This window comes from Giraffa tippelskirchi, chromosome X, assembly GCF_054371585.1.
Source record: "Giraffa tippelskirchi isolate mGirTip1 chromosome X, T2T-mGirTip1v1.2.pri, whole genome shotgun sequence".
Classification (NCBI taxonomy): Eukaryota; Metazoa; Chordata; class Mammalia; order Artiodactyla; family Giraffidae; genus Giraffa; species Giraffa tippelskirchi.
The window spans coordinates 51,682,049-51,709,355 of record NC_137289.1 but is presented as its reverse complement, the minus strand read 5'-3'; the positions used below and the strand labels follow the sequence as shown (position 1 = coordinate 51,709,355).

At 37.5% G+C, this 27,307-nt stretch overlaps 1 protein-coding gene across 6 annotated transcripts in view; it reads left to right on the top strand.

The window, feature by feature from the left end:
• Window positions 1–27,307, top strand: part of RADX (RPA1 related single stranded DNA binding protein, X-linked) — an 83,213-nt gene that overhangs the window by 26,505 nt on the left and 29,401 nt on the right. For 4 of the 6 annotated variants that reach the window (XR_014075742.1, XR_014075741.1, XM_081565389.1 and 1 more), the window contains exons 4-10: window positions 3,823–3,931; window positions 4,130–4,221; window positions 4,329–4,451; window positions 7,371–7,475; window positions 8,830–8,994; window positions 10,171–10,331; window positions 13,300–13,475. Coding sequence is in view for 4 of the 6 variants with exons in the window: in XM_081565389.1 (XP_081421515.1) it covers window positions 3,823–3,931; window positions 4,130–4,221; window positions 4,329–4,451; window positions 7,371–7,475; window positions 8,830–8,994; window positions 10,171–10,331; window positions 13,300–13,475 (931 nt within the window). In the remaining 2 variants the exon portion in view is untranslated. The remainder of the gene's footprint in view (window positions 1–3,822; window positions 3,932–4,129; window positions 4,222–4,328; window positions 4,452–7,370; window positions 7,476–8,829; window positions 8,995–10,170; window positions 10,332–13,299; window positions 13,476–27,307) is intronic. The other 2 variants (XM_081565391.1, XM_081565390.1) reach the window with 1 other exon arrangement.

The window sequence follows — 27,307 nt, the reverse complement described above, 5'->3', positions numbered from 1 at the left end:
AGTTCCAGTTCAGGGGTTTCTCCCTGTAGACAGGGCACCCAGTTTGTAAGGCACTGTTTTGCACAAATATCACAGGCTTAGTGGGATTTGGAAGTCACATTTGGGGCATTCTTGCCATTTGGTTTTTTGAATTTCTGGGCATCTCTTTGCCATTTGCTTTTTTGGGGTAACTTCCTGCTGGCTTGATTTGGTTTGGTTTGTTTACTTTGCTTTGAGTGCACAGATATTTTGTACTAACTGCTTCCTCTAAGGTTCCATCTTAGAGTCCCCTAGGAAAAATCCTAAGTGATTTGTAGACCTATTGTTATGATCCAATGAGGAGAAAACAAAAACTTGACAAAACTTTAACAAAGGCTTTCTAGGGGGAAACTTGCATTTCTGTCTTTGAGATGTAAATGTTCTATCTGATCTTCCTAGAACATTCTGTGTTTGTGTGTTTCTATGTATGTGTTTTGAAAACTCTGACCTTTTGGACAAAGGTTACAGGTCTAATGGAACTGGGAAGTCATGTTAATGTGACTCTGGCTGGCTAGGTTTTAGTGTTATCTGGTTACTTTGGTACTGGACAGACATCTGGTACTAACTGCTTCCTCTAAGGCTTCTTCTATGTTTTCTTGTTTCTTTCTCCTCAGACCCTCTGCCAACAGGCAAGTGGCTATGGAAGCAATTGAGGAACCCTGGCCAGGGTTACTCTCTGGTGTGTTCCAAAGGCCCCACGGCCCACTGTGCCATAGTATCTGCCACCCAAGCGAGTGAAGGCTCTTCTTTCTTTCTGTCTTAAGTTGAGAACCAGGCCAATTAAAATTGTGCAAGCACAGATCAGGCACTTAAAAGGCATTAGGGTGCCTCTGCTTGAAGACTCCCTTGACAGGATAAGGGGGATCACGGAATGGACCAGGCTACTAGGGTATCCCCCCTCAACAGGACAACTTCTGTGCAATGCCAGACACATCTAGTTCAAGCATAACACTGAGCCCACTTTTCCCTGGCCGCTGCCTTCCTGGCAAGACTATGAGGTGGATTCCTCAGCCTATCTTTCCTATTACCTTCACATCTTTCCCCCTTGGTCCAGATTGATTTACAGGAGGCTAAGTGTTGCCTCTGAGCCTTCCCAACAGGCCTTCTTCCCTAAGCTAGAAAAGGAAAAGTAAAACTTTCCAACATAGGTAAATTGGTATGTCAGTCCTTCAGTTTCATACAATTCTTTTTTAAAAAGAGGAAAAACAAAACTATCCTTGTTTTACAAATGTAATCTTTACAGGACCAGAAAGGTGGCTCCAAAATTAATCCAAAACCCCACCAATCCTTTTACCACTTCCCAAATCTCCCATGTTTATCTTAAGAGGCTTGTAAATATTTTCAAAAAGGGGAAACAAAGTCATCCTAGGAAGAACTTGCCTGTATCTTTGAGATGCAAGTGTCCTATCTGGTCCTCTCAAGACCGCTCATCTCTGCTGTCTTTTAAAATGCAAATTTTAGAGGCGGTAAATGAGAAGTTGGCTTGTCCGAGGTAAATAGAAATCCTAAATGCTTTTTCTGCAAATATTTAGCCATCTAGCCAAGTGAATTTGACTTGTTTCATCTGTCAGAAACCCAATTTTAATGCAACTTCTTTTGTAAACTGATAGGTTTTATATTGGTGAACCTGACTCAGGACTGAAATCTTGAAATAAGAACTGAGGTCTCTGTGTGTGTGTATGTATCTTTGACTTTGGATAACATTGCCTTGGTTGATTTGTAAAAGAACTCTATTTAATTGACTTAAATAAAAGTAAGTGCTTACAAACTAAACAATTCAAAATACAGAAGAAATTAAGCTAAGTGAATTTCAGGCTCACATGAGCTGGGAAATATTTAGAATCAAATTAATATATGAAATTAATGTTTGTTATTACAAATTTGTCAGCAAGGAAAGGAACTTGGTATGAAGAAACTTTTAAGGACAGAAAATGTAAATGAAATAAGAGCTTTAGATAAATTCTATTAAGGATAATAGTGGCATAGTGGTAAAGAATCTGCCTGCCAATGCAGGAGATGCAGGTTTCATCCCTGGCTTGGGAAGATCCCCTGGAGGAGGAAATGTCAACCCATTCCAGTATTCTTGCCTGGAAAACCCCATGGACAGAGGAATTCGGTCGACTACAGTCCATGGGGTCACAGAGTTGGACATGACTGAGCATACAATATTAAGAGAAAAAAATAACATTATATTCCTATATCTACCTATAAAAATCAATGCCAGACATATCAAATGCTTAAATATGAAAGGCAAAACTTTTAGAAGAACTTATAGAAAGTATCTGTTTGCCTTTGGGATAAGGAAGCATCTTTTGGATAGCACACAGAAATGGTAACCATAAAAGAAAGATTAATAAGCTTAACTACATTAAGATTAAGAACTTTTAGGACTTCCCTGGTGGTCCAGTGGCTGACTCCATGCTCCCAGTGTAGAGGGCCCAGGTTCTATTCCTGGTCAGGAAACTAGATCCCACATGCCACAGCTAAGAGTTTACATGCCACAGGTAAAAGATCCTGCATGCTGCAGCTAAGACCCAGCAGAGCCAAATAAATAAATAAAATATTTTTTAAAAGGATAAAACAAAAACTAAGAACTTTTGTCCATCAAAACACACCTAAAATAAATCCAAAAACTGGGTGACTATATTTGCAGTAGTATAATCAACAAAGGTATTCAGTATGTATAAAGAACTAATACAAACAAGAAGAAGACAATCCAGTAGAAGAAATGTTCAAAAATATTAGGAGGTATTTCACGAAAGCGGATGCGTAGATGAGCTATAGGTATATGAAATGTTGTTGAACATAATTAGTAGTAAGAGAAGTATAAAAGAAGACCAGGACAAATTGCCATTTTGTATCATTAGATTGACAAAAAATAGGAAATTTAGAAATTTCCCTAGCTGTCCAGAGATTAAGACTCTGTGCTTCCACTGCAGGGGGCACAGCTTCGATCCCTGGTCAGGGAAGTAAGATTCCATATGCTGTGTGGTACAGCCAAAATAAATAAATAAATAAATAAATTTAACAGAACCAAAATTTGTAGAGCATGTGGCTCAATGGAATTCTTGCACATTGCTGCTGAAACTGTTAATAGTTTAAATTAATATTTAATATTTAGTAAATATTAATAATATTAATAAACTAAGTGAAGAGTTAATAAATACTACTTTAGAATAGTTTGGAATTATCCTATAGAGTGGAACATTTGCGCATTTTATAATCCAGGGTTTCCCTTCTGGATATAATACCTTAGAAAACGTTTGCCTGTGTGTACAAGGAGATATGTAGAAAAAAATTCATAGTGACTGTTTGTTATGACAAAAGCTGGAAATAATCCAGATGTTCAGCAATATGATGAAGAGTAAATAGAATTGTAGTGTATCAACACCCTGGAACATTATTCGCAGTAGAAATGAGAAAAAAAATGCTACATGCAGCTGCATGGATGAATTTTAAGACCATAATGTTTAAGTGGGGAAAAAAGTAGCCCTGGAATACTACATTACGGTATTATTCCATTCATTTAAAGTTCAAAAACAGGTCCAAATAGTGTACTATTTGGGCAAAAACACTTAAGTAATTTTTTATAAAAAAAACCTCTTTTTAAGAATACAAGTATATGATAAAACACAAAGATAAGTGGATGTGTCAGAATAGATAGAAGAAAGCTATTGATAATGATCTAGTTCTTAGGTTTAGCGGTGGACTCAAAGCATTCAATCTATTTTTTGCTGTGTAATATATACATGTGTATATTATTTTATATGTATATCATATTAAAGTAATATATTTCGTTTTCAGAAATCTGCCTAAATACTCAAGATTCTCCAACTAATATAATTATCATCCCAGAAAAGCAGGTGAAACCAGAATGGAGATTGCCAAAATTAAATCACCATATTGTTACGAGGTGAAATAGATTCTTGTAAAATATCTTAAATATTAATTTTCACTGTTAGTCACTGAAACAAGGTATTATAATTTGCTCAAAATCTACCCCAAATTATGCTGTAGCAATTAAATAGATATGCATTTTCATTCATATTTGTAGAATGCTCTTTTGCTATTTAAAAATAAAATATCTATTTAATACTTTTCCTTCTTTTAGATCAGAACTGGATAAGATGCCAAATAATTGTATCTGTGGTATTATTGGCCTTTTGGTTTTTGTAGGAAGGGTCCAGCGGGCAAAAAAGAAAGGTAAGCTTTTGATATTGAAAGTCATAAAATGTATTTCAGTGAATAATTCTGTGTTCATATGTGCATGATCCATTGTCTTCCTTTATTCTAATATTCTATCCATATAGATAGCTGTGAAGATTTTTGGTCATATCGCTGGATTCATGTTGCTGACGGGACTTCAGAACAACCGTTTATAGTGGAGCTGTTTTCAACATCTCAGCCAGAAATCTTTGAACATATTTACCCAAGTACTCAGTTCAAATATTATTATCATTTCATATGTGGAAATGGGAGCATTAACTTAAAAAAATAGTAGAGTATACTGACTTACAGAATGTCATGATACTGAGCTAGCAAATTCAAGCAGTCTGATAGCACATATAAATTTTTTTTCTATATTAATATTATAAGTGGTATTATAGATATTAACAGTCTTCTGGTTTTCTATTCAGAATTAATTTGGGATTAAAACTAGTTTTTCAGAAAACAAGTGCTCTTATTAATTCTCACTTTTAGCATTTTAGACATAAAAGCTTAAAATTCAGTGAAACTAAAACATAGACCATTTCCTTTGTATCCATTTGGAAACTGAATTAATAGACCCCATTTAAGACAGTGAAGGCTTTACTAATGTAGAATTAACTGGTAGAGGATTGGGAAACTATGTAATTAAATAATGACAGTGGTAAATATGATGTCATTTGAGTATGAAATTAATATTATGTTAATGATGTTATACCACCTGGTCAATATTTTACTTACTTTGGTGTTGATTTTTCCCCTTATATATATTCATATACATAGGTATTTTTTCCACTACTTTTATTTATTTCAAGACATTTAAAGTATGTCCTACTATGTATTTTATGTAACAACTTAGTCTACAAATCTATTTTGATGAGGAAAAATATATTTAATACTTTTTTATAACAACTTAAGTGAAATTTTTCCTCATTTGAATTTGTAACATAAAGCTATTTTAGATATGGTGAGCTATTTTCCAAATGACTATATGAATGAAATACTGATTGTTAAATGCTTGCCAAAATTGGGGAAATTCCCAGTCTTGACTACATGTACTGTTTTTGATCAGCAACAACATAGAAACTGTAGAACATCAGGATACCTAGAGACCACATATAGGGCTGTTCTGCTACCCCTTTATTCTCTATTGTAAAATAGTATTACCCACTATTCAGATATTACCTCATTAGAATCCACCTTATGCTTGTGAGATTAAATTGTTAATATATATATATATATATATGAACAGAACTAAACATTACCCCAACTATGATTGGAGGGAAGAGTAGAAAGAGAATTTTGACCAAAACCAAGGTATGGGTTTCCAAGGTAAGTGGGGCTATGGCCTTTCATATAACTTCTCTCAGGGCATAGATGGTTGATAGTGATGATCGCTCATGACAATTTAGATGGGTTTTATGGCCAGGTCCCTCTCACTTTATAGCCACTATAGCTGTTTTAATAGCTAACTGACAGGTTTTCGCAAATGATTTTTCAGAGAAATGTTGCCATGTAGTCACATTCTATTTCTTATGGAAACATGAAATATATCTTTTAAGAAAAGTTTATATGGAGCTTAATGAGATTTACTCTAGTACAAGAGTTGGCAGCAATCACTATTCATTTTCATCTTTTGACCAAGAGTGAAGGAAAAAATTGTGAAATAAATGGTGAATATTAAGGGCATTTCAGGCCTATGAAGGAGAACATGACTAAGGATCTTCTGGAACAATACCAGAATCCTTTGGTAGTAGGGCATCTGTTTTACCATGTGTGTGTGTGTGCTCAGAATCACAGGCTTTGGCAATTCATGGTGCTGTGGAGGGCCCATGGTGTGTGCATTCTGGGGCACCTCTGGCCCAGGGCCACCTTTTTTACTTTTCATTAAGGAAAGTGAAAAACTAAGGGGAAAATTTTTTCACTGCTTACTATATATTAGTTGCTCATAGATGTTACTTAATTTTGTACTCACAGTTACCTTTTAAAGAGATGATGTTTTTACAAATTTGTGGGTGAGGAAATAAAGGTCAAGAGAGATTTTAAACAGCTAGAAGGTGTTAGGTTCAAATGTCTTATTTTTAGCAACCATGAAATTAGAATTAGAGATTTCTTTAGTATTTTTATGTCAGCATCTTTAATCATGAATACTCACATCTTTGTACAGTTTTTGAAATAAATGAAAAGCAGTATAAATCAAGAGAATTATTCTTAGTCATTTCAACAGATTTTATTTCTTTTCATTGCTCCAAAATAAAGAACTAGTAAATGAGAGATACAGGAAATGAATTTATAGATATTATCATGCTCTAGGGAAATACTTATTCTCAAATGAGAGCTTACTGTTGATAGGAAATTGCAAGTATTTATATTTATTTCTTCATTTCCTAATTTGTAAGACAACTGTTTTGGCACATAGTAAGTTAAAATTTTAAAGATATTGTTGGATAAGTAAACTCTTCCTAAATAACCTGATAGTTAAAAAACAGTTGATAGCTTTTGAAAGTGGTTGAAATCTGAAGACACGATAATCTCATTTTCAAGGATTCTTTTTAGTCTATCTAGTTGGTGAGGAAAGCCAACAGAAAAGAATACGTGGTAGAAGCCCTGTCTTTGAGATTTAAAGTCTAATTGAGATAAACACAATTAAAACACTTGCATAAACAAATTCACATTAATAGTGTGTATGTAGCCCTATCTGGTGGAAAGAGTGAGAGTAGTTTTGGAGATCAAGGTTAGATTGGGTTAATCAGTGAAAACATCATGGAGAAGCTTTTTTTCTCTTTAGGAAATAACAGTTCATACTCAGTTGTGTGGCCAGTTAAAAGACTCACTCTTCAACTGTCCAGCAAGCAGGGCCTTGGGTTATGTGCAGCTGCTGTATTAATACTCCTAAAGGAAAAGTGTTCGATCTTTGTTGCTCCAAGTGTAGTCAAAAGGGTTAACAGCACTAGTATCACCTAAGATCTCACTAGCAAAGAATTTCAGGCCCCACTAAAACTACTGAATCTGAATTTACATTTTAACAATCATCCCAAGTTATTCCTGAGTTCAGTAAAACTTTAGAAGCACTCTGTTAGATCGTGATCTAGTTATTTCCCTTTGAAATGCATAAATAATTTCATAAGTATTTTCTTTTCCTGCAGTGACATATTTCATGTGTACACAGCTGAAAGTTGTCAGAAATGATGCTCAAATACCTAAACTGCTTTACCTCACCACTACAAACAAGAGTCACGTGTTTATTACTGGTAAGCAGTTTCTTTGTATATACTTAATTGGAATTCTAATATATTTTCTCTTCATTAAATTAACTTTTCTATTATAACATTCAACCACAAGATAGCCTTATTTTGAACTCCTTCACTATAAGATTGGTTTAACAAAAAGTGTGTGTGTGTGTGCGCGCTCGTGCACACAGTAGTTGCTCAGTCCTGTCTGACTCTTTGCAACCCCGTGGACTGTAGCCCACCAGGCTCCTTTGTCCATGGGATTCTCCAGGCATGAATACTGGAGTGGGTTGCCATCCCCTTCTCCAGGGGATCTTCCCAACCCAGGGATCAAACCCGGGTCTTCTGCATTGCAGGCAGATTCTTTACCATCTGAGCCACCAGGAAGCCCCAACAAAGAAAATGCAGCCTATGAAATCTATTGCTTTGAGATGATTTACAATTCAAGCAATGATTTTCTGACTTTCTGAAGAATTTCTGAAGAATTTTATGTCCTTTGATTAACTTTAATTCCTACTTAATGTTAAGTTAGATAATCATAAATGGCTTCACAGATTGAAGACTGTTTGGCCCTATATCACAATAAGGATTCAACTAACAGTAGTTTTAAAATATTAAAATGAAAATGTATGTTAAATTTTGGTCCCCAGACTTGCCTTTTACTTACATAGCAAGCAAAGTCTCACTGCTTATCTACAAGTTTATTATTTTTTTCCATTCCCTCTGATAATGTGGGCAAAAACATCAGATGGGTGAGAGAGTACTGTGGAATGTTGTACTTCCTAGAATGCTACCATCTTGGTAATTAGGAAATTTGTCAAAGAAAAGTCCTAGAAATGATGTAATACACATTTTTGTTTATACCTCATTTTATAAATATGAATAATATCAGATCTAATATATACTAATAATATCAGATGTAAATGACACTTAAGTACATTTCAAAAGCATGAATTTAAATGCTGAGCTATATTCACAGAAAATTTAGTTCATACGTGCTATCATACCTTCAAATTAATACATAAAAATCGGTTTTCTAAGAAGATGCTAACCAGTTGGATAGTTAGAAAAGTTCAGACTATTAGTTTTCTTTTTCTTCTGGCTTTTTTGGTATCCTACAGACAGCTACAGTGTAGTCCATAGAAACTGTAATATGTTTGATTTCCTTCTAGATTTAGGATTTGTTAAACATCTTTGATAATTTTTGTATGCATATTCAGTATAATTATGTGCTACATAGTGAATAAGTTGACGACATTTCTTAGTGACATAAGATTGATCTTCTTTAAAATGTTTTTATACACAAAAAAGTCCAGGCGGTTTACTGCAATGATTTGTGTTTTTTTTCCTTATTTTTTACCCTTCGTGCAACGAGGTCTTAATGGCCAGCCGTATACCGACGATACCAAGGTAAAAAACTTTATTCAGTGGGTTGAAGCAAAGAACGATTCTGGCGAAGTGAAGAATACTGTTATGGGTGGATATTACCCCTATCCACCAGTGCCAGAAACATTTTCAAAGTATAGTAGTTCTCTTAAAGGTACTGATGAAATTACTAGTCGTTTATGATTATATGCTATTATGTATGGTATATGCCTTGTCATTTAGTCATCTTTATTCTTTAATTTGAGTAGGCCAAAGTGTAGCAACACTCACTGTTAATAGTTTTATCTTTATCAAGATATAAAAACATATGTCATGTCCCATAAAGGTGGATATTTTGATTTTATTAGACTGTAAGAAAAAAGGAATATAGACAACTAAATGGAGATAATATCTTGATTTAAAGTCTTTGAGATCAAATCTGAGTTGGTAGATCCCAACTCCTATAACATTATTTAGACTAAACATATGAAAGGATACATTGGACAATTTGATATCAAGATACAGATAACTGTATTAGGCCACTTTTATAGAATGATACATAGATATCCCTTGGTATCCATAGTGGATTGGTTCAGGGAGCCCCATGGATACCTAAATCTACAGATGCTCAAATGCCTTACATAAGGGATATACAGTGATTGCAGTTGGCTCTTTGTATCCACAGGTTTGCAAAACTTATGGATATGTGTATTGCAAAACTTGTGGATGACTATGTATTGGATATAACGCAGTTGAGGCTCCACCTTTAAATAAAAATGATATCAAAATTAGTGAGATTCAGAATAAGTACTGATGAGAGACAACGTTAATTTATTTTAGTAGAAAAGTTTAGCATATATTCTTTTTGAAAAGCTATGGGATAATTGCACAGCTTTGGAAAAAAAGAGAAACTTTGAAATACTGATCTATCATCAGCTAAATATTGGCATCCTTCTATACTTCATAATGCTAGCAATATGTAGTATATGCTATGTATAGCATATAGAATATAGAAAATATTAACGTGTGTGCTTCTATGCAATGGCTAAGCACTTTATAGTTTGAAATATAATATATAAATTGTATTCAATATTTCTGCAATAAAATTTCTGTTTCAAATTAAGACACCATACTAGAAGACTGTATCACAATTTAACTGACAAATATGTTTTGCCAGTTTTACCGACATTACATAAGGGGATGCCAAATATAAGCACAAAGTCTCACATATTTAAGTTATGTAGCAAGTTTATAATTTTCATGTTGTGAAATTACATTGCAAATCTAATTCTTATTTTTATCATTTCAGTTCTTTAAAACTTACAGTTTAATTGGAATTACTCTTTTGCAGTTGAATCACTCTTGACAGCTATAAGTGAAGTAAAGATGGAGATTGAAGACTTGCAGTATAGGGAACAAAAGCGCATTGCAATTCAGGGAATAATTACTGTTATAAAGTATGTCACGCATAGCAGTGCAACTCAAAGTGCCTCAGCATCTGAAACACTATGGGTATGGTGCCAGAGAATTAATAGTATATCTCTGAAAGCACTGTGATTATAATCACAATTGGTATTATATATTGTACATTTCATTCAGAACTCACATGTATTAGCTCTTAATGATGTAAACCTAAAAGGAAAAGCTTCATTTTTAGTTTGTTTTCTTTTTATGTCATTTTGGAGCAGTCTGGACTGAAAGTCACAGCCTCTGATATTTCCCTCAGTTCAGTTGAGTCGCTCAGTCGTGTCCGACTCTTTGCGACCCCATGAATCGAAGCATGCCAGGCTTCCCTGTCCATCACCAACTCCCAGAGTCTACCCAGACCCATGTCCATCGAGTCAGCGATGCCATCCAACCATCTCATCCTCTGTCATCCCCTTCTCCTCCTGCCCCCAATCCTTCCCAGCATTAGGGTCTTTTCCAATGAGTCAACACTTCGCATGAGGTGGCCAAAGTATTGGAGTTTCAGCTTCAACATCAGTCCTTCCAATGAACAATGAGGACTGATCTCCTTTAGGATGGACTGGTTGGATCTTCTTGCAGTCCAAGGGACTCTCAAGAGTCTTCTCCAACAACACAGTTCAAAAGCATCAATTCTTCGGCGCTCAGCTTTATTCACTGTCCAACTCTCACATCCATACATGACCACTGGAAGAACCATAGCCTTGACTAGACGGACCTTTGTTGGCAAAGTAATGTCTCTGCTTTTTAATAGGCTATCTAGGTTGGTCATAACCTTCCTTCCAAGGAGTAAGCCTCTTTTAATTTCATGGCTGCAGTCACCATCAGCAGTGATTTTGGAGCCCCAAAAAAATAAAGTCTGACACTGTTTCCACTGTTTCCCCATCTATTTGCCATGAAATTATGGGACCAGATGCCATGATCTTAGTTTTCTGAATGTTGAGCTTTAAGCCAACTTTTTCACTCTCCTCTTTCACTTTCATCAAGAAGCTCTTTAGTTCTTCTTCACTTTCTGCCATAAGGGTGGTGTCATCTGCATATCTGAGGTTATTGGTATTTCTCCCGGCAATCTCGATTCCAGCTTGTGTTTCTTCCAGCCCAGCATTTCTCATGATGTACTCTGCATATAAGTTAAATAAGCAGGGCGACAATATACAGCCTTGACGTATTCCTTTTCCTATTTGGAACCAGTCTGTTGTTCCATGTCCAGTTCTAAATGTTGCTTCCTGACCTGCATACAGGTTTCTCAAGAGACAGGTCAGATGGTCTGGTATTCCCGACTCTTTAAGAATTTTCCACAGTTTGTGATCCACACAGTCAAAGGCTTTGGCATAGTCAGTAAAGCAGAAATAAATGTTTTTCTGGAACTATCTTGCTTTTTTCAATGATCCAGCGGATGTTAGCAATTTGATCTCTGGTTCCTCTGCCTTTTCTAAAACCAGCTTGAACATCTGGAAGTTCACGGTTCACGTATTGCTGAAGCCTGGCTTGGAGAATTTTGAGCATTACTTTACTAGCGTGTGAGATGAGTGTAATTGTGCGGTAGTTTGAGCATTCTTTGGCATTGCCTTTCTTTGGGATTGGAATGAAAACTGACCTTTTCTAGTCCTGTGGCCACTGCTGAGTTTTCCAGATTTGCTGGCATATCGAGTGCAGCACTTTCACAGCATCACCTTTCGGGATTTGAAATAGCTCAACTGGAATTCCATCACCTCCACTAGCTTTGTTCATAGTGATGCTTTCTAAGGCCCACTTGACTTCACATTCCAGGATGTCTGGCTCCAGGTGAGTGATCACACCATCATGATTATCTGGGTCGTGAAGATCCTTTTGGTACAATTCTTCTGTGTATTCTTGCCCCCTCTTCTTAGTATCTTCTGCTTCTGTTAGGTCCATACCATTTCTGTCCTTTATAGAGCCCATCTTTGCGTGAGATGTTCCCTTGGTATCTCTAATTTGCTTCAAGAGATCTCTAGTCTTTCCCATTCTGTTGTTTTCCTCTATTTCTTTTCACTGATCACTGGGGAAGGCTTTCTTATCTCTCCTTGCTATTCTTTGGAACTCTGCATTCAGATGGGAATATCTTTCCTTTTCTCCTTTGCTTTTCGTTTCTCTTCTTTTCCCAGCTATTTGTAAGGCCTCCTCAGACAGCCATTTTGCTTTTGTGCATTTCTTTTCCATGGTCTTGATCTGTGTCTCCTGTACAATGTCACGAACCTCTGTCCATAGTTCATCAGGCACTCTGTCTATCAGATCTAGTCCCTTAAATCTATTTGTCACTTCCATTGTATAATCATAAGGGATTTGATTTAGGTCATACCTGAATGGTCTAGTGGTTTTCCCTACTTTCTTCAACTTAAGTCTGAATTTGGCAATAAGGAGTTCATGATCTGAGCCACAGTCTGCTCCCAGTCTTGTTTTTGCTGACTGTATATTTCCCTAGGCCCTCCAAACTTGGTATCTTGTTTTTGCTTTCTATGTAATATGAGCCTGTTATGATAGTCTTTATTTAGATTTCCAGGTGGTATTTATGATTACATTCATTTCCTACCTTTTGTCCAGGTCAAAAGTATAGGTACATTCTCACTGGAAGTTTTTAGCTCTATTGTCAGACTTGCCAGTTCTACCCAGATTTTATTAAGAGGTAGCAGTGACTCTTGGAGGATAAATGCTGTAGAAGAGGCCACTTCTGGACTCTAGGCAAAATCAAGACAAGTTAATTTTTTCCATGAGTTTATGTTTTTAAAAGTTATTTCTAAGATTACTATTCTTATGGAAAGAAGCATCTAATCCAACTTTACAGTTATATAAGAAAGACTTTTGTTTATCTTTCTGAAATATATTACTAGCAGTTAGATTAAGATAAATCAACTTTGTAAAAGCATTGTTATGATTACAAAGTTTTGTCACAACTCAAGTCACGAAAAATGAATACGCTAAAAATGTAGAGTCTTTTAAGAGAGAAATAATTTTTGTGAATTAGTTTAAAATGTTTTCTTCAAATTTTTGGTTGTAGAATGCTAACCGACCCTCAACATCCAAAGCAGCTAGACAAAAAAGTCAAAGTCAGGAAGAAGATGGTAAACGTCATCATGATGATGATTCTGGGAGTTCTCAGTGTAGTTGTTTGGCATGTGCAAGTTCAAGCCCTATCACGAAGAAAAGAATTATGCAAACCCCAAGTGGCACACGGTAAGTCATTTGTATTAAGTATATACATAGCATATGCTTTTTCATTTGTTTCTATCCTATAAAATGAGCAGTGCTACTAGAAGTTGTATAGTTTTCTACAGCTGCCAAAGTCCAAGATCGAGGTATAGGCAGGGTGGGTTCCCTCTGAAGGCTATAAGGAAGAATCTGTTCCATGCATCACCCCTAGCTTCTAGTGGTTTAGTGACAATCTTTAGCATTCCTTGGCTTATGGAAGTTATCACTTCAATCTCTGCCTTTGTCTTCACATGGCATTCTTCCTTTGGGCATATATGTGTCCAAGTTTTTCTTTAAGGACACCAGCCATATTGGATTAGGTACCCAATATTGGAGAAGGAAATGGCAACCCACTCCAGTGCTCTTGCCTGGAGAATCCCAGGGATGGAGGAGCCTGGTGGGCTGCCGTCTATGGGGTCGCACAGAGTCGGACACAACTGAAGCGACTTAACAGCAGCAGCAGCTGGAGTACCAGTCTACTCTAGTATGAGCTCATCTTAACCAATTATATCTTCAATGACCCTACTTCCAAATAAGGTCATATTCTTATGGTCATTGAACATGTAATTGGTTACATATTGGTAGTCAGGGTGGTGTTTGGCAGGAACATAATTCAATCCATAACAGTCTTCCCTTTAAAAAGTCATGTCCTTCTCACATATAAAATACATTCACTCCATCAGAACATCCCCCAAACTCTTAATCTATACCAGTATTAACTCTCATTCCTAAATATCATATAAATCTTATATGGATGAGATGCAGGGTGTTTCATCCTGGAACAAAATTCTTTTCCATCGGTGAGCCTATGAAACTAGACATATTATCTTCCAAAATACAATGGTGGGACAGACATAGAATAAGTATTCCCATTTCAAAAGGGAGAAATTGGGAAGAAAAAGGAGGTTATGGGTCACAGACAAATTTGAAACCTAGCAAGGCAAATACCATTTGGCTTTAAGGCCCAAAAATTATCCTCTCTGGCAGAGTACTGTGTCCTTTGGGCCCACTGAGATGGCAGCCCCACTCCCATGGCACTGAGTGGTGGTCCTGCACTCTGGAACTGAGAAAGTGGCCTGGCTTCTGGAAATCAGGAGGTGTCCCTGCCTTCTAGAATGGAGGAAATGGCCTCACTCCACAGGGTCATTTTTCTCTTTTCTTGAAGGATAATGCTTGATATTATCCTAGCTAGATATCTCTTGTCAGCTCATTTCCTGACTGTAGAATCCCAGAAGTCCAATGGCATCGCATTGCTGCATTTCTTCCCACCTATGTTCCTTTCAATTGAAGCTAATAGCATGCCTACTGAGTTGGTTGACTGGATCCACAAGTTGTAATCTCTTGGGCAAATGGTTATCTAGCAATGCTGTTAGTATGCTTCCCAAAGCAAGCTTTCATATGTTTTCCAATATGGAAAGGCTGATAATTTTTCAAGTATTGATGGTTCTTTTTTTCGTTTTTCTTTCTTTCTTTTTTTTTTGGCCATGCTGCACAGCTTGTGGGATCTTAGTTCCCCACTCAGGGATTGAACCCAGGCCCTTGGCAGTGAAAGTGTGGAGTCCTAACCACTGGACCTCCAGGGAATTCCTTGATTCTTTTTTTCTTAACAACTCCTTTTCAACTCTTCTCCCTCCTTGTATTTTATTATAAGCATCAAAAAGAAACCAGACTGTGTCTTCAACACTTTGCTTAGAAATCACTTCATCTAAATATGCAAGTTCATCTTATACATGTTTCACTTTCCATCCAACAGAACAGTTTGGTCACGTACTCTGCCACTTTGTATCAAGGATTTTCTTTCACCCAGTTTCCAATAACATTTCTGTCTGAAACCTTACCAGAAGCACATTTTACATTCACATTTCTAGTTCTGTTCATGACACTGAATGTATTCTCTTACACAGAGGAAGCTTTCTCTACCACTCCTTTTCTTTCAGAGGCCTCAAGAGATTCTCCTTCAAAATCCATATTTCTACCAACATTCTCTTCAAAAATGCACCTCAAAAATCTTCCCAACCCAGGGAATGAACTCACATCTCTTGGCATCTCCTGCATTGCAGGTGGATTCTTTACTGCTGAGCCACCAGGAAAGCCCCCTTCACTTAATACCCAATTCCAAAGCCACTTCTATGTTTTTATGTATTTGTTATAGCAGCACACCACTTACGGATACCAAAATCTGTATTAATTTTCTAGGGCTGCTATAACAAAGTACCACAAACTGTTTGACTTATACAACAGAAATTTATTGTTTCACAGCTTTTTAAGTCCAAAATCAAGGTGTCAGTAGAATGGATTCCTTTTGAGGGCTATGAGAAAGTCTGCCTCATGTCTTACCCCTAGCATCTGGTGATTTGCCAGCCATCTCTGGCTTTCCTTGGCTTGTATAAACATCACTCCAATCTCTGTGTCCAAATTTCCCTGTGTAATAAGGGCATCAGTCATTGGAGTAGGGGCCCACCCTACTCTAATATGACCACATCTTAACTAAATTATATCTTCAATGACCCTATATCTAAATAAGGTCAAATTCCAAGGTAATGGGGGTTAGGACTTCAATGTGAATATTGAGGGGGCACAGTTCAACCTATAACATAAACTCTTATCTGCCATGTTCAGCATGGACTAATTGAATGTAAGTTTAAAGTAGGGAATTACAAAAAGAAAATAACCATTTTTGTCTTTTTTTAATTCTACATATAAGGGAGATCATACAGTATTTGTCTTTTCTAGTCTGACTTATTTCACTTAGTATGATAATCTCAGGGTCCATCCATGTTGTTACAAATGATAAGATCTCATCTTTTTATGGCTGAGTAATATTCCACTGTATATACTACATCTTTATCCATCTGTTGATGAGCACTTAGATTATTTCCACTATCTTGACTGTTACCAATAATGCTGTTGTGAACATAGGGGTGCATGTATCTTTTCTATTTTTTAAATTTTTTGACCGTGCCATGCAGCTTGCAGGATCTTAGTTCCACAAACAGGTATCAAACCTGTGCCCCCTGCAGTGGAAGCACAGAGTCTTAACCACTGGACCGCGAAGGAAGTCCCTGCTGTCTTTTTGATAATAGACATTCTGACAGGTGTGAAGGTTTGAGATGATAATCTGATTGTGGTGTTCATTTGCATTTCCCTGATAATTAGTGATGTTGAACATCTTTTCCTGTCCCTGTTGGCTATCTGTATGACTTCTTTGGAAAAATGTCTATTCAGGTCCTCTGCTCATTTTTTATTCAGATTGTGTATTGTTTTGAAGCTGAGTTGTATGAGTTTTTTATATATTATGTATCTTAACCCCTGATGGGATATGTGATTTGCAAATATCTTCTCTCATTGGGTAAGTTGTCTTTTCATTTTGTTGCTGGTTTTCTTTGCTGTACAGAAGCTTTTTAGTTTAATGTAGTCCCATTTGTATTTATTTTTGGTTTTGTTTCCCTTGCCTGAGGAGACCTATCTATAAAGATAACTCTAAAACCAAGGTCAAAGATCATATTGCCTGTGTTTTCTTCTATGAGTTTTATGGTCTCAGGACCTACATTCAAGTCTTTACTCTATTTTGAGTTAATTTTTTGTGTGGTGGGAGATAGTGGTCCAGTTTCATTTTTTTGCATGTGACTGTCCAGTTTTCCCAATACCATTTATTGAAGAGACTCCTTCCACCACTGTATGTTCTTTGTTCCCCTGTTATAAATAAATTGTTCATATATGTATGAGTTTATTTCTGAGATCTCAGTTCTGTTTCATTGATTTATGTGTCAGTTTTTCTGCCAATACCATACTGTTTTGATTATTATAGCTGTGTATATGGTGTGAAATCAGGAAGAATGATACCTCCAGTTTTGTTCTCATGATTGCTTTGGTTATTTGAGGTCTACTGTGGTTCCAAATAAATTTTTGAATTTTTTGTTCTATTTCTGGGAAAAATGTCTTTGGGATTTTGATAGGAATTGTAGTGAATCTGTAGATTGCTTTAGGTGATATAGACATTTTAAATTAGGCAGCATTCCCTTCAATTTTTTTAAAGAATTTTAAAAGATTGGTATTAAATCATCTTTGAATGTTTGGTAGAATTCATCTATGAAGCTGTCTTGTCCTGGAGTTTTGGTTTGGGGGGTGGTTTTTTATTACCGTTTGATCATTTTACTGGTCACTATACTAGTGATCAGTCTATTCAGATTTTCTGTTTCTTCATGATTCAGTCTTAGAAGCTTGTATGATTCTAAAATCTGTCCATTTCTTCTAACTTGTCCAATTTCGGGCTGGAAGTCTATTTTGTCTGATATGAGTATGGCTACACCTGCTTTCTTTTGTCTGCCCTTTGCTTGATGCATCATCTTGCATGCCTTCATTCTGACCGTATGTTTCTCTTTATAGAGTTGAGATAAGTCTCCTGGAGGCAACATGTAATTGTGTCTTGCTTTTTAATCCATCCAGCCATGCTTTTTAATCTATCCAGCCACTGTATCTTTTGATTGGTGAATTCAATCCATTTACATTTAGGGTGATTATTGATAGATGAGGATTTAGTTACTGCCATGTTAGCTTCTGTTTTCTGGTTGCTCTGTTGTTGTTCAGTCACTCAGTCCTGTCTGACTCTTTGCAGCCCAATGGACTGCAGCACACCAGGCTTCAGTGTCCTTCACTATCTCCCAGAGTTTGCTTAAACTCATGTCCATTGCTGCTGCTGCTAAGTCGCTTCAGTCATGTCCAACTCTGTGCAACCCTACAAATAGCAGCCCACCAGGCTCCCCCATCCCTGGGATTCTCCAGGCAAGAATACTGGAGTGGGTTGCCATTTCCTTCTCCAATGCATGCATGCATGCTAAGTCACTTCAGTCATGTCCGACTCTATACGACCCTGTGGACAGAAGCCCACCAGGCTCCTCTGTCCACAGGATTCGCCAGGCAAGAATACTGGAGTGGGTTGCCAGTTCCTTCTCCCCATGTCCATTGAGTGCCATCCAGCCATCTCATCCTCTGTCACTGCCTTCTCCTCCTGCCCTCAATCTTTCCCAGCATCAGGGTCTTTTCGAATGAGTCGGTTCTTCGCATCAGATGACAAAAGTGTTGGAGGTTCAGCTTCAGCATCAGTCCTTCCAGTGAATGTTCAGGGTTGATTTCCTTTAGGATTGACTGATTTGATCTCCAAGGGACTCTCAAGAGTCTTCTCCAGTACCACAGCTCGAAAGCATCAATTCTTTGGCACTCAGCCTTCTTTATAGTCCAACTCTCGTATCCATACATGACCACTGGAAAATCGTACATAGCTTTGACTAGATGGACCTTTGTTGGCAAAATGATGTCTCTGCTTTTTAATATGCTGTCTAGGTTTGTCATAGCTTTTCTTCCAAGGAGCAGGCGTCTTTTAATTTCATGGCTATAGTAACTGTCCGCAATGATTTTGGAGCCCAAGAAAATAAAGTCTATTACTGTTTCCATTTTTCCCCATCTATTTGCCATGAAGTGATGGGACCAGATGCCATGATCTTAGTTTTTTGCATGTTGAGTTTTAAGCCAACTTTTTCACTCTGCTCTTTCATTTTCATCAAGAGGCTCTTTAGTTCTTCTTTGCTTTCTGCCATAAGGGTGGTGTCATCTGCATATCTGAGGTTATTGATATTTCTCCCAGCTATCTTGATTCCAGCTTAAGCTTCATACAGCCCTGCTTTTTACACGATGTTCTCTGCATATAAGTTAAATCAGCAGGGTGACAATATACAGCCTTGACGTACTCCTTTCCCAATTTTGAACCAGTTTGTTGTTCCATGTCGAGTTCTAACTGGTTGCTCTATATCTCCATTATTTCTTTTTCATTCTTTTTTGATCTACCATTTGGTTTCCTGGTTTTCTCTGATGTTTTTCTCAGTTTCTTCCTCTTGCTTTTGGCTTTGGTGGGTCTTCATTGCTGAACTTCGGCTTTCCCTAGTTCGGCTAGTGGGGGCCACTCTTTGTTGTGGTGTGTGGGCTCTCACTTTGGGCGTCTCTCATGTTGCAGGGCACAGACTATAGGTGTGCTGGCTTCAGTAGTTGCAGTGTATGGATTCAGTAGCTTTGGCTCACAGGCTCTTTAGCATAGCCTCAGTAGTTATTGGGCACAAGCTCAGTTGCTCCATAGCATGTGGGATCCTCCTGCTCCAGGGATTGAACCAGTGTCCCCTGCATTGCAGGACAGATTCTTAACCACCAGACCACCAGGGAAGCCCTCCTGCGTTTTTTTTTTTCTTTTGTTTGGTGTCTCTGCTTGTTGTTAAGTTGCTAAGTCATGTCTGACTCTTGGCATCCCCACCAACTGTAACCCACCAGGCTCCTCTGTCCATGGGATTTCCCAGGCAAGAATATTGGAGTGGGTTGCCATTTCCTTCTCCAGGGTATCTTTTCAACCCAAGGATCAAACCCACGTTTCCTTCTTGGCAGACAAATTCTTTACCACTGAGCCACCAGAAAAGTTTCTGCTTTAGATTTATGTTTTATGGTTACCATAAGGTTTGTATACAACATCTCAAAGATAAAACAGTCCTTTTTCTGCTGATAGCATCTTATCTTCACTTACCTATATAGGTTATGTCTTTTTCCTCATTCCTGTTCATGTTTTTGTTTCTCAGATTATGTTGTGAGTTTGTTACCAAATTGAAGTAGCTATGGTTATGTTTTCCTCTTTTCTACTTTAACCTTTATGCTATAATAAAATGTTAAAAAGCCTATTTTGATGTAGTTACAGTTTTATGATTCTGTTTATTACCTTACTCAAACTTTTGTGTACTCTTTTGCCTTTTTGTTTCTGGTAGAAGAACTCTTCTCAGCATTTTTTGTAAGGCACAGCTTTTGTTTGTCTGAGAAACTGTTTATTTCCCATTCATATCTGAATGATTACTTTGCTGGATAGAGTATTCTTGGGTGACAGTTTTTATCTTTCAGTATTTTGAGAATGTCATTCCACTCCTTCCTGACCTGTAGAGTTTCTGCTAAGAAATCTGTTGATAGCCTAATGTAGGTTCCTTTGTAGGTTACCATCCTTTTTCCCCTGCCTTTGAAATTGTTTCTGTGTCACTGACTAATGAAGACAACTTTGGTACGGTACATCTTGCAGAAGATCTTTTTGCATTGAGGCAACAGTTCTCCTAGCTTCATGGACTTGTATATATAATTCCTTCCCCAGACGTGGGAAATTCTCAGCTATTATTTCTTCAAATAAACTTGCTCCTTTCTCCCTCTCTTTTCCTTTTGGGATATCCATTACCCTAATGCTGCCCTTCTTAAAAGAGTCAGCTAGCTTTCTTTGCATTTACTCATTTAAAAAAATATTTCAATTCTCTTTTCTCTTCTCCTTATATCATCTCATATCATCTCTATATTTCTATCTTCAAGCTCACTAATTCTCTCTTCCATTTGGTCTGCTCTATTTCCAGTGTTTTGTAATGCATTCTTCAACTCATTTATTAAGTTCTTCAGCTCCAGAATTTCTTATTGGTTCATTTTACTTTCAGTGTCTTTGGTAAAGTATTCCTTGTGTTTATTAATTTTATACCTGAACTCATTGGTATCCTGATTTATCTTGTAGCTCATTGAATTTTATGATAGCTATTTCAAAATCTCTTATCAGTTAGATCACAGTATTCTTAATGTTTTTAAGTTTGATTTCTGGAGAATTGTCATTTTCTTTTTGTGGTGCAATGTTACTGCAGTTTTTCATGGTGCTTAATGAGGTGTTACTCTGCTGGCCCATTTCAAGTGGCAAACACCTTTATTCTTTTTTTGTTGTTGTTTTAGTCGCTAAGTCATGTATGGCTCTTTTGAGATCCTGTGGACTGTAGCCCGCCAGGTTCCTCTGTCCATGGGATTTCCCAGGCAAGAATACTGGAATAGGTTGCCATTTCCCTCTCCAGGGAGTCTTCCTGACCCAGGGATCAAACCTGTATCCCCTGCATTCCAGGCAGATTCTTTAGCATTGAGTGACCAGGGAAGTCCCTTTCATTTCTAGGGAAAACTTTTTTAACAATTCAACAGATTAGGCCTTTCTTTTATCTTCCAGTAGGTGGCGCTATAGCACAAGTTTTTGGTTTCTCTTACTTGCGCTGCCTCTGGTGATATTTGACAGTCAGCACTTTCCACTCTTAACCGCCTCCATCAGAGGCATCTCCCAGTGCCTTCGTTGTTACTGCTTATGCCTCCAGAGTCGTTGGTGGTATGGCTGGTGTCACTGCCTGGGGCACCAGGATGGTGGACAGTTCTGTCATGTCTAGGATTTCTGAGGCACAGACTTTCCCACTGCAGGTTGGGGGGTAACCCAGGTGGCATAGGAACCTCTGCCATGTTCAGTGTTGTCAGATTTGAGGACTCTGCTGCTGTAACGGGGGGAGGGGTCAGAATCATGGGTAACGCCATGGCTAGAGAGGCAGGGTCCCAGACCCTACTCCCAGTGCCATCCAGTTAATCTGTGGCTGTGGGCACCGCTGTAGCCAGGAGGCCAGAGTTGTACCCACTGCTTACCTTGTTGCCACCGAGTTCTCTGGGACTGCAAGTTCAGCTGCCATGGCTTGGGGGACCAGGATTACAGGCACCAACTCCACTGTTCCCCAAATTCCACATACTCTATATGTTCTAGTCCACCCACCTTTAGATACAGTTATGTTGAAATCTGCAGTGCTCTGGTATGTTGGGCAGAAGCACTTTTGTTGAGTTGTGGATGTTTTCCTGGTTGTAGATAGGAGAGAGACAAAGAGAGCATCTTCCTTTGCCATGATGTTGATATCACTCTGTTCAATTTTATGAAACTAATGATACAGTCCCCAATTTATGTTTCAATTTATGATTTTTAAACTTTATGATGGTGTGAAAGCAATACAAATTCAGTAAAAAACATACTTTAAATTCTGAATTTTGATCTTTTCTTGGGCTAGTGGTATGCAGTACTAGACTCTCTTGTGATGGAAGGCAGTGGCAGTGAGCCACACCTCCCAATCAATTATGCAGTCACAAGGCTAAACAACTGATACACTTACAATCATTCTGTACCCAGACAACCATTCTGATTTTCACTTTTAGCGTGGTATTCAATAAATCACATGAGCTATACAATACTTTATTATAAATTTGGTTTTGTGTTAGGTGATTTTGCCAAACTGTAGGGTATTCTAAGTGTTCTGAGCATGTTTAAGGTGGGTTAGGCTAACCTATGATGTTAGGTAGGTTAAGTATATTAAATTCATTCGCAAGGTACTATATTTTCAACTTATAGTGGGTTTATCAGTACTTAACCCCATCATAAGTTGATGGAGACCTGTATTTTGGGCTTATATCAATTTTTTTTTAAATAAATTTATTTATTTTAGTTGGGGGCTAATTACTTTACAGTATTGTCATGGTTTTTGTCATACATTGACATGAATCAGCCCTGGGTTTACATGTGCTCCCCATCCTGAACCCCCCTCCCACCTCCCTCCCCATCCCATCCTTCTGGGTCATCCCATTGCCCCAGCCCTGAGCATTTGTCTCATGCATCGAACCTGGAATGGTGTTCTGTTTCACATATGATAATATACATGTTTCGATGCTATTCTCTCAGAACGTCCCACCCTCACCTTCTCCCTCAGAGGCCATAAGACTGTTCTATGCATCTGTGTCTCTTATTCTGTCTCGCATATAGGGTTATCATTACCATCTATCAAATTCCATATATATGCATTAGTATACTGTATTGGTGTTTTTCTTTCTGGGTTACTTCACTCTGTATAATGGGCTCCAGTTTCATCCATCTCAATAGAACTGATTCAAATGTATTCTTTTTAATGGCTGAGTAATATTCCATTGTGTATATGTACCACAGCTTCCTTATCCATCCGTCTGCTGATGGACATCTAGGTTGCTTCCATGTCCTGGCTATTATAAACAGTGCTGTGATGAACATTGGGGTACACGTGTCTCTTTCAGTTCTGGTTTCCTCGGTGTGTATGCCCAGCAGTGGGATTGCTGGGTCATATGGCAGTTCTATTCCCAGTTTTTTAAGGAATCTCCACACTGTTCTCCATAGTGGCTGTACTAGTTTGCAATCCCACCAACAGTGTAAGAGGGTTCCCTTTTCTCTCTCCCCCTCTCCAGCATTTATTGCTTGTAGACTTTTGTATAGCAGCCATTCTGACTGGTGTGAAATGGTACCTCATTGTGGTTTTGATTTGCATTTCTCTAATAATGAGTGATGTTGAGCATCTTTTCATGTGTTTGTTAGCCATCTGTATGTCTTCTTTGGAGAAATGTCTGTTTAGTTCTTTGTCCCATATTTTGATTGGGTCGTTTATTTTTCTGGAATTGAGCTGCAGGAGTTGCTTGTATATTTTTGAGATTAATTGTTTGTCTGTTTTGCTTCATTTGCTATTATTTTCTCCCATTCTAAAGGCTGTCTTTTCACCTTGCTTATAGTTTCCTTTGTTGTGCAAAAGCTTTTACTTCAGGCTCTACTACAAAGCCACAGTCATCAAGACAGTATGGTACTGGCACAAAGATAGAAATATAGATCAGTGGAACAAAATAGAAAGCCCAGAGATAAATCCACGCACCTATGGACACCTTATCTTCGACAAAGGAGGCAAGAATATACAATGGAGAAAAGACAATCTCTTTAACAAGTGGTGCTGGGAAAACTGGTCAACCACTTGTAAAAGAATGAAACTAGAACACTTTTTAACACCATACACAAAAATAAACTCAAAATGGATTAAAGATCTAAATGTAAGACCAGAAACTATAAAACTCCTAGAGGAAAACATAGGCAAAACACTCTCTGACATAAACCACAGCAGGATCCTCCATGACCCACCTCCCAGAATATTGGAAATAAAAGCAAAAATAAACAAATGGGACCTAATTAAAATTAAAAGCTTTTGCTTATATAAATTTTTATACTATTTGTTTAATCAAATAGTTTTCATTATTCAATTTCCCCTCTTTTAATTTGATACATGTTCTTCAGTGGTTACTCTATAAATTACAACCTCGACGCTTGACTTATTGTAGAAAAATACAAATTATTTAGAGCTTCCCTAGTGGCTTAGTGGTAAAAAAAAAAATCTAACTGACAGTGCAGGAGACACGGGTTTGATCCCTGGTCCAGGAAGATCCCACATGCCATGGAGCAGCTAAGCCTGTGCCACAACTATTGAGCCTGTGCTCTAGAGCCCGCGAGCCACAACTACTGAAGCCCATGTGTCCTAGACCATAACTAGAGAATTCACTGCAATGAGAAGCCGACGCTCCACAACTAGAGAGTAGTCCCTGCTTGCCGCCACTAGAGAAAAGCCCACACAGCAACGAAAACCCAGCACATAGATAAATAAAATAAGTAAATAAATAAATGCAAATTTTTTTACCATTTCCTGATAATGCTAGATCTTTAGGATAATTCCATTTATCTCCATTTTCATTATTTTTGCTTTATATTTTAATTCTACATATATTTTAAATTCTAAGAGACATTTTTAATATTGTTTTTCTTATATGGTTAGCATTTATTTATATTTAACCACAGTTTTTTTTAAGTTCTCTTCATTCCTACTTATATTTCCATGCTTCTCTTTGGGATCATTTTCCTTCTGACTGAAGAATTCCTCTCAGCATTTATTTCAGTGTATTACAGCTTGCTGATGATATATTCTCTATTTTTGTTTGTTTAAAAACATCTTTATTTCACTTGTACTTCTAAAAGGATATTTTCAGTTGGTTGCAGGTATATTGTTTTAATGTCTGAAACTGTTTTATTGCTTTCGTTGTTTCTATTAAGAATCAGACTAATGTCTTCTGATTGTTCATTCAAAGGTACTGTGTCTTTTTACTGTGAGTGCTTTTAAGATTTTCATTTTGATTTTCAACTGTTTGTATGTGATGTGCCAAGGAGTGATTCTCTTTGCTTTATACTGCTTGTAGGTTATGAAGCTTCTTGAGTCTGTTTATTGATATCTTTCATCAGTTTTGCAAAACCTTCTGCCATATTTCTTCAAATATATTTTCTTCCTCATTATTTCCTTTTTTTCCCATGATTCCTATTTCATATATATTAGCACTTCTGACTGTGACCAACAGGTTTCTTACACTGCATTTTTTATTCATATACATGTTTCATTTCTATTTTTGATTCTGTGTTTCAGTTTGGACCTGTCACTCCATTTACTCTTTTACTATGTCTTGTGTGCTGTTAAACCTATCAGTTAGGTTCACTGAGCTCTTGTGGGGTTTCCAACCCAACTAGCCGTACTGTGATTCAGTTCTAATACTAATAACCAGACTTAACATTAGATTCTTACGGGCTTAGTCCTCCTCAAGATTGACCTTACCTCAGATGCTAATGGCCACAGTTCAGCTGGTCCCCAGGTCCCCCTCACTTCCAACCAACTGGCTACAAATTCAGGAGTTCCCATGACCCCCTCAGAGTTAGTAGCTCACTAGAATGAAAAATACTATACTCAAAATCACAGTTTTATTGTAAAGGTTACAGACCAGGAAGAGCCAAATGAAGAGACACATAGAGAAGAAAGGTCTGAGAAGAAACATGGAGCTTCTGTGCGCTCTCCTTGTGGAATCTGGGCATGCCACTCTTCCGGCACATTGTTGTATTTTAAATCCTGGCTTGCTGACTCCAGTGTCTGTATTACCCGTTGGTCTGTTTCCATTGGTACAATTTATGGTAGTAATAAATATGACCATTTAAGAGGTTGTATCAATGAACATTTTAATCTGAAAGGGAGATAGTGACCTATGGTGCTCTCTAGTGGATAGTAAAATGTAGTCAAAGTATATCAACTCATTCAAAATTTAGCACTGAGAAATAAAATATAATAAATGGGACGTTAAAACTTACTTGTGTTCTCTTGGTGGTATTTACTTCATAAAGAAAGAAAGTACACCATATCAGGGTTATATGAATCCTTAAAAATCATTATCAGTGTCTCCTAAGAAAGGAGAAGGCACTATTGGAATGACTTTTGTTGTGCATGCATGCTCAGTCGTGTCCAACTCTTTGCCACCCTCCTCTGTCCATGAGATTTTCCAGGCAGGGATACTGCAGTGGATTGCCATTTCCTCCTCCAGGGAATCTTCCTGACCCAGGGGTTTAACCCATGTCTCCTGCATTGGCAGGCGATTCTTTACCACTGAGCCACTGGGGAAAACAATAGGAAAGACTACAATATTAATTATAATACTGTTATATCGATGAGGGCATGGCATACTATACAATCTATATGACTTTTATCTAAGGTCAATAAGCTGATGAAGAGTACAGCCTATTGCCTCTGACATAATTTTTATAATATTCAGCTACTATCCACCATATTTAACATTATGTCTTAGCCGTCTGTTCCCTTTCTTTCCTCAGGCATCCTTTTATATTTCTTATGCTTTAATTTTTCATCTCTTTTTTTTCAGTTTCCTCAGTTGATACCCATAGACATTGATACCTCCACCGCTGTCATTTAGGCCCTCACCCTTAAGACACTTAAGGTGTATAAATGAATGATTGTATGTTCCAGTAAAAATTTCCTAGCCACTTGAAAAAAATTCTATACAATATAATGATGCTGTTAGAATTTGGGAAACTAGTTCTAATTTGTTTCAGATGAAAAAAATCACTTTATAACACCATGTATTTTAAAGTATATGCTGCTGTGTGTGCTCAGTTGTTCAGTCATGTCTGACTCTTTGCAACTCCATGGACTGTAGCCTGCCAAGCTCCTCTGTCCACGGAATTTTCCAAGCAAGAATACTAGAGTGGGTTGCCATTTCCTACTCCAGGGTATCTTCTCAACCCAGGGATCAAACCC